At 40.9% G+C, this 11781-nt stretch overlaps 1 protein-coding gene across 1 annotated transcript; it reads right to left on the bottom strand.

The window, feature by feature from the left end:
- Positions 1-1483: 1483 nt before the first annotated feature.
- On the bottom strand, positions 1484-10996 carry LOC139634189 (palmitoyltransferase ZDHHC18-B-like). The gene is made up of 9 exons (XM_071500504.1): positions 10608-10996; positions 9810-9970; positions 7045-7194; positions 6707-6844; positions 6387-6438; positions 6192-6294; positions 5868-5977; positions 5229-5331; positions 1484-1935 (listed from the first exon to the last, which is right to left on the bottom strand). Exons 1-9 carry the CDS (start codon positions 10856-10858, stop codon positions 1612-1614), a joined length of 1392 nt encoding a protein of 463 aa, XP_071356605.1. The 5' UTR covers positions 10859-10996; the 3' UTR covers positions 1484-1611.
- Positions 10997-11781: the final 785 nt, after the last annotated feature.

Genomic DNA, 11781 nt, shown 5'->3' on the forward strand with positions numbered 1-11781 from the left:
GCTGCTTCAGCTACACAACTATGTTCATGAGTCCAAAACACGGCTCTCCTCCAAAAAAAGGCGGCGGAGGTCCACTGAGGTGTGTGATGTGACATTTGAATGGATTTAAATAAACAAAAAATACCATAGAATACGTCTTTAGTCGTTTTCATGCAGTTGCATTCACTGCCATTTTTACAGCATGGAAATCTGAACAACAGTACACACCAATACAGCTGATACACACTGAACCCACTGTGCTGTTTAAAGGAAAAATCCACACAAAAATAAAATTCACATGGTTTGAAAATTGATGTGACTCGTATGACCTTTATAGTCACCAGACCTCAAGCCAGCTGGACACCTCTTTGAGATGTTGGAGCACCGTGTCTCCAGCCAGGTCCGGATTAACCTGCTAGAGGACCTGGGGCAAAAATGACCTGTGCCCCCCTCAGTCCCCTTACTGTCTGTGCTTTTTGTATGATCGATTTTTAAATGCACTTCAAGTACTCCATTGCTGAACTCCTGCCTGGCTCCAGGTTTTCTGTGTGACAATTAGTTTATAGTAAGTGATTTATAAATACTTAAAGTATAATAACTTCCCAAGTTATTATACTTGGGTTTCAGATGATGTTCGACAATCCAACAAGCATGTTGTTTGAAGCACAACACCACCTGTAGCTTCCAAATCATGTCTGTTGATGTCGTGTTTTAGTCGTTTGTATCACCAAGCAATCACCTCACCAACCAGCTGCCATCTAGTAAACAAAGGGGAGTCATCCCTCCACCAGATTTCCACAGAGTTGGAGAATCTATGATGAGAAGTACTGAATTTTTTTTATTATTATTAAAATAATTCACATAGGTTTGTCTTTTAATTTTTCACCCATTTGTATGTCAATAATGAAAATGATCAAAGACACTGTCCCCATATCCTTGACTTGTTCCATTATTCATCGCCTATATATCTCAACATGACATCATCAGTACAAACTGTCTGTCTGCTATTCAACTTGGGGAGAAACTGGCTCAGATTCACACTATAAACTGAGCTGCACTGTAATATGGAAATTACTTATTTATTAATTAATTATTATGTGAATTCTGTATTTGTGGTGGACTTTCCCTTTAACAGCAACTTTTTCTCTTTACAGATACATACAGATTCTGAGCTTTAACCCTCCGTACAATGCTTTTCAAGCTCCATGTTACATCAAAGCCACTGTTTCACAAAACTTAGTGGATCTGACATGCTGGTAAAATTCATGTTTTACATGAGAATCATTTTAAAGACATATGGCTCTTTCAGTTTGCTAGTGCCTCCCTCTTAAACATTTCATTTTTTTATGTGCTTTCCATTCTGTACCAAAGACCGTGGCCCTAACCCCTTTACTGCCAGATAATCTTCATCCGCTCTGCTCTAGTTTTCCTATTTCCTGTTGATTGATCACACAAAATAACATCTCTTTGTGACTGTCATCACCCTTACTCAATAACGATAACCCAGGACTTTCAGGGAACCGACAGACAGTAAAAGGAGAAATTGGAATCAAACTTGTATCTCACTGTTTTACAGCATGCAAGCTTCAAACAATGTGTGTTTTCACTTGAGAAAGTCATCATAAAGGTCGGTCAGTGCAAAGGGTCGAAGCTGGCAGCATCCGGAGAGGTAGGGGAAACAGGGATGTCGAAGGCGGGGTTGGGAATATGTAGAGCCACTCGTTTACTTTTCTTTGAGCGAGTCTTGGTGTGATGTGATGGAGAAGTATCGCCGTGGGAGCTAGCAGTATGGCGGGCCCCGCAGCTCATGGAAAGCTCCGGTGAGGGGTCAGAGTTCACTGCAGGGCTGCTGTCTGGGCAGGTGTGAGCTGTCTGAGGTTTCCCCTGAGGGCAGGAGGTGGACAGGAGCGGAGGGAGAGCGGCTGACTCCAGCAGACCTTTAGTTCCCTGTGTGCACTGGGGAGGCGCAAGAAAGTGGAGAGTAGAAAAAAGAAGACAAGCACTGATGAGACGAGCCAGTGAAGTTAACAGGATGAGCAGCAGGGTGCTAAATCACTTCAGTGAATGTGGCAACAGCTGTGCAAGATGAATAAAAGGAAAGCTGGGAGTGTGGGCAGGACACATGAGTGATCTGAAGCAGCAATTCCCAAATGTTTCATGCCATAGATTTGCATATTTATGACACCTTGGGGATCATATTTGATAGGTTTTTAGCACAATGAAGATCCAAGAGCATTGTCTGGTAGAACTCCCCAGAGGAAAGGAAAATACAAAAATAAGATCTCTTCTTTGTCTAGTCTATTCTCCTAGACACAGTTCACAGTCAACTTCTAAGATCTTAAGATAAGTCTTTTTTTTCTCTCACTGCTCTGATCTTTACTTGTCTGAAATAATCAGATCTTAAGACAACAGTAACATCTTAAAGAAAACTTGATTGGCTTATAAATGAGCTTGCACAGCATCTGAAATTGTGATTGTGATCAAATGAAGGCTGGTAAGTACAGCAAAAGATCTTCTGCTTTTCTGGTGTTTCTCCTGTTATTCTCAAACTGGACAGGATTGATTTCTCAGATCATGATCTCTTCCTTTGCTCCTTATTTCATCTAAGGAGGGGTTAGGAGAAACAGTCTCCAATCTCCAAATAAGAACTTATTTATTTCTGTGAGACAAAGAAAAGACATCAAAATCTTCCTCTTGGTCAGTACAAAATGTTTTTTTAAAAAGAGTACTCCAGAAACTTTGAACTGCAGTTGGCGGCATGCAAGTTACCGATTTGAAAAAAGAATGGACAAAGTTGAAGAAGCAGTTGCCGAGATACATTGGCTATGTAGCAATAGCAAAACGTATAAATTGCTTCTTAAAGATCAAGCTGTCAGCATGCTAACATGGTAGCATCGTGCTGCTGAGTAGTGCAGCTTCAAACACTGCTTTTCTCCTGAATTTAAAATGTCGTCAGCCCTGAAGCTATAATATGCTTAGTGTGTGAATAGTTATGGATCAATTTCAAGAGCATACAGCCTTGGGAGTCCATTTTTATTTATTCAAATTTAAAATAACTTTTAAAAAAAGAGATACCAGTGTACTAGTCACTGTGTGAAAAGCTATGCATAACCTCAGTTCAGAGGTCAACTGAAGGTTTAAAAGATGGTTTTCAGTGTGTTCTTCCCCACACTTAAAAATAATGCATCCACGAAATATTATTAGATACTGGCTAAATTTCTGTCAGTGTGTATTTCAGTTGTCTTTATAGGTTATCATAAATCACATGGCTGTAATTTCTCTATCCTCTATCTCTGAATGAACTTCCTCCTACAGGTAATAATGTCTTATATCTGATGAGAAAAATCTTGATAGACATCTAATCCATGTATAACAATTTTATTTGCAGGAGTTATTTATGTATGTATATATATATTGGCAAATCTATGGCATGAAAATGGTCAGTTTTAAAGCCGATACTGACACAATATAGTGTTATTGTTTGAGCCACAACTACACACCCTGTACATTTTGAATACGTTTTATACACAGTACAGTGCCCTATATTTTATTAAATTATGTTGCTATGTCTGCAATGTATTTAATATAAAGCAATGCATAAGTACAGAAGGCGGCCAGGAGGTCATGCAAGCACTGCAGTGGGCACAGAGACTCTGCACTCGCTTTCCCTTTCTCTAAACAGGCTTACCAAGCTCAAGCCTTGGTTTTCGTGCTCTACATGTGGCTAATCAGCCAGTACAGGACACAGCAAAGTCCAGACATTTCTCCTCCTAGTGTTGGTGGTAGGACAGGCACAGGGACAGACCACATACAGAACAACAAGTTAGGACTGGGTGAATTGACACACAGCGAATGTACTGATACTGGGACTGTTTGTTGAGCTTTTCTCCCCTTGGAAAACACAATTATCCCATATCCCATAATCTGTGGGAGGGTGGACAAACAAAACCATGAAAAATGAGTATACACAGATGATGAACTGCATGGACAAATATGCATGCTTTATTACATTTTTACTTTTTAATTTGTGATACATGACAAAATAGAAATATGTATAAAAACAGTATGGACAACAACTCAAAAAACAAAAAAACAAGGAATAAAAGGCATGTGGGGAAAATAGTGGGAAATGATGGCTTGATTTGTCACAGAGAATTTGGCACTTTACCGTTTTAATTTAACATGAGACAGGGGAAGAGGAACCAACAAAGAATAAAAACAAGGCTTCCCTCACAGCTTCACTGTGTCAACTGAATTCAAAAGACTATTTCTACACCCTCACCATCTCAATAATAAAATAAATTTAAGAATAGAAACACTGCAGCTCAAACTGGCTTTCAGTTTATTCCATACACAGGAAAAAAAATCCTTTGGTGTAAACAAAAAAAGAGCTGCTTGTCTTTCTAAAGGCCAAACAGCAGCTACTCTACTACTTGATATGAGAGCATTGTGGCTCACACCGCATCTCTATCTGAACCACAGTCTTGTAAACAACTCTTCAGGCATCCCTTCACTGTCAGGGAGAACAACAAGAGAGCAGCTCTATGAGGAGGAGGAGGAGTCTTAAACTCCTGATTTCTTGCTCCCTCATAAAACACCCTGAGTCAACATACTGCACATGAACTTAACACTTGGTGTAGATAGTGATAACAAAAGATAAAAAAAAAAAATACATAGTGGTTGGTGCTTCCATCAAAAGGAACACAAGTTATGATTTTCCATGAGGTAAACATGACTGAGCTGTTCAGCAGTGCATCAACTCCCTGCAGTAGGTACCTAAAGTCATCAGGCTGACAAGAACAGCAGCAAATCAGACCCTAATAAATCTTCATTTAAAAAAATTTGTTTTTGTAAAATAGACCTATTTGCCTCCCCCAACCCTGAGTGAGACGGGAACATTGATACCTCTCATTTCTGTGTCTTTAACCTGCAATTGGAGAGCTTTGATTCAACTGATTAAACTCATGTAGTTATGTCAGCACACGCCACATTGCCACTGCATTTCAGAGATAAATTCAAGTCTTGTTTCCGCTGAGAGAAGTAATAAATACTGTGTAAATACAGAATATGAAGGGATGAACCCATACACTGCCATCAACAACAGGCAGCAGACAGATGCTGAGTTGGGGCTACAGCAGGCAACAAGGCTTCTGTCAGGCACAGGAAGAGTTTTGGTGGGATTTGGGAGGTGCAGGCACAGGAGAGAGGGGATCCTGAAAGCCAAAAGCCAGCTGGGAAGATCCTCCTACCACATTTATCTCGCTTTTAGTGGCCAGAGCCGGCACCTCGATGTCCGCGCCACCTGTCTGGGCAGATTCATCCGCAGGCAGGAAACCTCGTCTGTCGATCAAGCTGAAACAGGACAGAAACAAGGAAAGATTTAGTCTCCTCATCTCATTAACGCTTAGTAACAAACACTCACAAATTGGACAGCAACAAAAACTGTACAGACTCAAAAAGGTGGTGGCAAATGCATTTTGAACAACAAACTCAGTCGTCATTTTGTTTACAAAAACTGCAGAGCTACAAATAAAACCTTTTTCTTGCACATCCCATAGGCAAACACAACATGAACCTTTCAAAATAAGACAGCGTCCTGGGGTTTTTGGTCAAGATTAATAATCAATAGATCAAATGTGTCCCTGATTATGCATTATGCCAGACCTCATCATTTATAGAGGCATTATTGCAGTGAACTGTGGTGCTGGGTGATGATGCTAACAGAATCTAAAACTGTGAGACCATGACATCAGGAAAGCCCAATGTAGTCTCTATCTGGATGAGATATGCAAATGAAAAGTGCTGGGATGACTTCAGCTTGAGGATTTAATCATTCATGAGTCCATCAGTAATTCATGTGTGAGACTTGTGTGAGACTTCAGACTAACCTCGGTGGCATGGGTCCACAGAGCACAGAGCAACAGTTGATGAAGATGTTTCTATGACTGTATGGGTTGGTGACATCTTCTCCACTCTTCCCTGACCAGGAGCCTTTAATCTGGAAAAAAACAACATTTTTTTATGTTGTTAAGAAGGTTTATTACAATGTTTATGCAAAGGTTTGAGTTTTTGTTTTTTTTTTTCAATTATTTTTTTTCAATTAGTTTTGACGAAAAATAATCAACAAGAAGCTCCTAAATAAATGCTCTCAACCTATTTCTGTACCATAAGACACCAAACTCTGTGCGGGTGCAAACTCTTTCCAAACTCACGTCTTCATTAGTGGTCAGGTTGGAAGCGACTAAATATGTATGGAAGCCTGAGAGGCCCAAGATGGACCAGACTGAGAAGAAACAGATCACCAGCTCCACTGCAGTAAAGGTTGGGTTAAGGAAAATAAATAAATTCACTGACAGTGTTTGTTTACTCAGGAAACCTCAAGCACATTTTACAGGAGTAAAGGATATCTGCCCGGACTCTCTTGCAGAGCAAACACCAGGCCTTTCCCACCTTGTGCCCCTGAAAGAGAGGAAAGAATACCAGTGATGCATGGCTCCATGTGTGCATCTGAATTTATTAGGAGGTGAAAAGGTGTGGAAATGTGTTGGAATTTAATGTTGATACTAGTTTCAACCTCACCGGTCTGGTGGTGCGAGTGAGACAAAACAAACACCAACAGTTGGTGGCAGGTGCCGTTAGAGGCAGGTGTGTTAGCAGCTACTATCAGTAAGATCCTGCCAGCTTTTCAAACTGTGAAACACCTGTGGTCCAGAGCATAAACACTCACTCAGCGCTAGATGTGTGGTCACGCAGCCGAAGATAAACGCCGTCAGGAAGGAGAGCGACACGATGAAAGTGTAGAAGAAGCGGTAGTTGCGTTTCCCTACGCAGTTCCCCACCCAGGGGCAGTGATGGTCGAATCGCTCTGAAAGAGAAGCGCACCAAAGGAGAATTCACAATGACAAGAACTGACATTTTAATTTGGAGGAATGGTTCGATACGTCATTCAAGTCGGTCCAGCATGAACTGGAGTAAAGGAATGATGCTCGCTGCAGCTCTGTGAAGCCTTTATTTATTATTTATTATGGGTAAATGTCATGGCGCCAGTGTGTGTCCGCAGCTCACCCACACAGTTGTCACACAGGCTGCAGTGGGAGGTGCGTGGAGGCCGGAACATCTTGCAGGTGAAGCAGTACTTGAGCTTGACCACCTGCTGGTTGATCAGGACCTCCTTTGTGCGCGGTGGAGGCCGATAGCTGGTGTTTCCAGTGTTGTCTACAGAGGAGGGGACGGACAGAGACACAGAGACACAGGAGGACAAAATGAATCACATTTACTGATCATTTCAATTGATCAAAATGTATTTATATAGCATTTTCACAGACACTAGTCACAAAGTGCTTCACAATTCAAAGAATATCAAATGAAAGACTCAAAATACATCAAATAAAAATGATATAGACATACAAGAAGATATACGAGGGGAAAACAGATAAAAGACACGTAAGAGCTAAGAGCTAATTATGTAGCCTGTCCCATTAGCATCTACATGCTTGGCAATTATACAAGAGCACAAGAAATACCAATGGTGAAATACTACTCCTTTTCTCAAGATGGCGCCACAGTAGGCCGGCCTGTTACCGCAGCTCCCTACTCGTTTCTTTGTTTTACTAATTTATTTCGTTATTTCGTTTTTTAAGCTCTTTTTCCCGACTCTCGTGGTTTCGCTGCTCTTATTTCTGTGCTCTTTACCCCTGTGTTTTGGCTGCTGTAACGCACAAATTTCCCCGTGGTGGGATCAATAAAGTCCTATCTTATCTTATCTTATCTTATCTACAAATAACAGCAGGAGGAATGCTGCTTGTTTGCAGTGAGTTCAAAGACAGTGTTTACAAGCAAAAGCTGTGTAATTTTCAACTTGTGGGAGGCTATTATTAGCAGGCTAGTCACGCTAGCTTTTGCAGCAAAGATATTTCCTTGCTGGCTTTTGCTGCAGCACGAGAGTCAGTTTTACCTGGTGAAACCTGGTCTGACCACAACATGAGGGCGTCACAATATACACCATTATCCCTCTTATTTGTGCAGCATGTATGGTGACTTCTCATAGTTCCCAACATAGCCCCATGCAGTGTGAACCTAAGCACAGAAGTAAATGAAAGCTCCTGTGCACTGTTGCAGAGCCTTTAACACCACGTTAACTTTGCTTTGATTTGTGTCAAGCTTGAAATGAGCATTTCCTCTATTTGTTCTCAGAGGACTCAGATGTGGACTTTATTAGGTATAGCTAATCTGTAATCTAATGCTACACAACATGACAGCCCTGCCATAACATCTGTCTTTATGAGGCTCAACATGTTCAGGTTTTTGTGACATTGTTGGATAGGGCACATTCAGCTATGTTAATAATATTATATTATAGGTGTTTTTAAGTTTTCAAGCTTTCCCTTGACATACGTGACGGGAGCTCAGTATTAGAAGCACCTCTGAATATAACATTGTCCAGTACCACATCACCACTAACTACTATATGTCCTCAATGCATAGTTTACACTGTACACTTTAATGAAATTTTATATTATATATTGTGATTATTTTGACAGACATTGTGATTGTAATATGACTCATAGTTTTTGCAGGAATTTGTGAATTTCATTTTCACTGAAATAAAAATAATGATGACGTGATTTTTGCTAGGGTCTGTTGCAAACAATGTTCCCTTACATCTGGAGAATTTGACTTGTGGGCCGGGGCATCTCTGTAGCACCACAACACTTTACATCTACGTATGTATGTTGTGATACATTTTCTCTTTATCAAAAAAATTGCAGCTCCTTTGATTTGAATATTGCAATTTCAATAATATTTGGATTAATTGCTCAGTTTGATCAGTAATTCAGCCTAAAACGCCTGTTCAAAGAAAACTGGGTGAAATAAAATGTCCAAACCATTTCCTTAAAGACAAAGTGGTTACTGTATGTTCTGTTTCAGAAATAGCTGGAACAACAGCAGAACAGTTGAGTAATATGAACATCTTACATCACCGCTGCCTAAACTTTGGTCATGAGTAGGAGTTTGCAAGGTGCCAACTTTAAACACTGAGGTCATTACACTGAAACATGCCATATGGAAAGGAAAGATAATGTTGGCAAGACTTGAAACTGACAGTGAACATAACCGATGGACCGCTTTAAACAGGACTGTGGTGGGGGGAAAAAAAAGGACAGATTACAGTAAAATCTGTGCAGAGCATCGTCAGGAGAGACAACACATTTCTGAGCCCTGAAATAGTTCAGACCAAATTGAGAAGCTATAGAGGCCAACAGGACACCTTTCCTTCAGAAAAATGACCCTAATGGCTGCCAATACAAATGAGTCTGTTCAAAATTTCTCCATTAGTCCTTTTCATTAAAACTAAACTGGCATCAATAAGTGTGGTGACTGCCCCATTACAATTTGCATTATGTTTCGATTTCAGAGTAAAACAGCCGACGCTAGCAGAACAATGCCCTCAATCTGAACTGTGAATTGTGCTCTAAAGCAAAGTAAACTAATTGTAAGCTCTTATGACAGTGCTGAAAATAGTTTGTCCTTGAAGTTTGTCATAAATGAATGCTACTGAGCACAGGGCAACTTCCAAAGAAGTGAGCTGAGCTTAAGCAGTTTGCATTTAGGGATAAAGTTCTCTTGAGGAAATATAAAGGCCTCATGGAAAGCTCTGGTGCCAGTGGTAGTCCAAATTCAGTGCCATAAACTGGCAGGGATGTCACTCTGGGGAAAAACAGCGAGCACTTTAAAATCTGTAAAATTTTAAGATGCTGGAAATCAAAGTCAAAAGCATTTAAAACATCCATATAGTTCTGCCCCGAGCTTGTGCCAGAGTCGGCCCTTACCAATCTGTTTCTCGATGTCTGCAGCCTCGTCTGGTGTCGCTCTGGGCAGGATGCCGGGGTCAGTGAAGCTGGTCTGAAGCAGGGTGATGACCACAAAAACAAAGAGGACTCCTCCAATAACAGGTATGCAGCTGGTCAGGTGTTTGACCAGGAAGGGACAGCTGCGATACGGGGCAGCCACAGACAGAGAGAGGATGAATTACCAAGACACAACGACCATATCAAAGTATTAGCCACGATCAAAGCAAAGTCCTGTCTCATATAACTAAGCCTCCTTTTTCACCCACTGAGGAATCTAGTTTTGATTAATATTCAGTGCTTTTAATCACCATCTCAATCCCTAGAGTCAGAACACACTTTCACTACACAGTGATAAAAAAAAACCTGCAACATTCATATCCAGGCACCATTCCTGTTGTTCTTGTTATTACAATACAAATCATGTCACATTAACGCCCTGATATTTACTTTTTTGGCAAGACTGCGTTATGTATTTTGATATTTTAAGCTGAATCGTAATAGTCAAGAAATTACTCCTGTTTAACATGAATATGGATTTTTTTTAAACAATCATTAGGACCTACTCTACAGTTCGGCGTGGATCTAAGACAACAGACAGTTGTATTAATAAAATATCAGTTTATAGAGGTGGTACAGCGCTTCTAGCCGAGATAATCTCAAAGGCGAGACGTATTCAAATGTCGGTCTTGGTGTATCATACGCTTATCAACCAGGACAACAACTGGACCAGCCGGTGTTATGGCAGAATCACAGAGCTAATGTGAAACATGAACTCACTCAAATATAAAGAATAATCCACTTGTGACGAGAATAAGGCCCAGGGTGAGGGGCAGGACCCCGCTCTGCCGGGCCACGATGATCCGTCCCCCGCAGAAGAAGCGATTCTTACCCGGGAAAACTTCCCACTTTCTCCTCGGTCTTCTCGGCTCCTCTTTCTTGTCACTGTCGTTTCCATGATGAGGTGGAGGGGTCGGGGTGGGTGTCGGAAGTGCCTGCGGGTCTATTTGCTGATACTCGCAGTTTTTCATGATTTATAGTGAAGTTTGGCTGCTCTGTCCCAATTCAGAAAATCGGGGCATTTGGCCAGCGATGGAGAGCATCACCGACACCCGTGTAGTTTGAGGCAGCTGAACCGAGCAAATGTCGTCATTCCACGGAGAAAACAAGCTAATCCTTGACTGTGGGTATCCAGCTGTAAATAACCCAAAGACCCCGTGCTCGAAATTGCACACCCGTTACTTTCCATGCCCCGTCATTTGTTCATCTTTAAGTCTGTCTCTAGAAATGCTCAGCAGAAATTCAAGCATCAGCCCTCTGGCCATCGTTAGCTTGGTAGCTGTGCCATTCAGACCAACCAGCTCAGCCAGCTGCGGACTATTTGACATCAGTAAACCCAAAATACCGTTACCACCGCTAGCTTGTTAGCTTGTTTGTCTCGCACATTTTAGCTAAACGTTTGGCTAATATCCTGTTTGTCCTATTGGCACGAATTACAAGGAGCACTAAAACTTTGTAATTTATGATGCATATTGTTCTCTTATCACGAGTCCTCCTGACACATTCGTGACTAGTGCTGGTTAGCCGTGCTGCCATAAAAAAAAAAAAAAAAAAAAAAAACGCGTCATCCTTTTGTCAAACTTAACACAAAGAAGAGATGGATTTCCGGTTATTTTTCTTTCAAAATAAATTAGGTATTAAAACAGTACATTCTATTTATAATGATGGCCCTCATAAAATAGCCACACCATGTATTGGAATACTTTTCACACTTTCAACACTATACTTTTGTCAATAAGTGTTGTTTGTAGACAAAAAGACAAATATATAGTTGCCAAATTGTACATTTTCCGGTAAATCAATGCGTCACTGTAGGGAACTTGACGCAGCGTCATTAAATGTGGAGTTGTCAACAATATGGCCGGAAATTTCAGAATAAAACTATTAAAAAATG

The sequence above is a fragment of the Trachinotus anak genome, unplaced genomic scaffold (assembly GCF_046630095.1).
Source record: "Trachinotus anak isolate AG129_WGS33_773 ecotype Australia unplaced genomic scaffold, CSIRO_AGI_Tana_v1 ptg000016l, whole genome shotgun sequence".
NCBI lineage: Eukaryota > Metazoa > Chordata > Actinopteri > Carangiformes > Carangidae > Trachinotus > Trachinotus anak.

Excerpts from the sequence above, each read along its gene's own strand:
- LOC139634189 (XM_071500504.1), bottom strand. The coding sequence starts at position 10,858 with ATGAAAAACTGCGAGTATCAGCAAATAGACCCGCAGGCACTTCCGACA. Across the intron at positions 9,971-10,607 it reads GGATTATTCTTTATATTTGA|CTGTCCCTTCCTGGTCAAAC; the intron begins GTGAGTTCATGT and ends CCCGTATCGCAG. Across the intron at positions 5,332-5,867 it reads TGTGGACCCATGCCACCGAG|CTTGATCGACAGACGAGGTT; the intron begins GTTAGTCTGAAG and ends GTCCTGTTTCAG.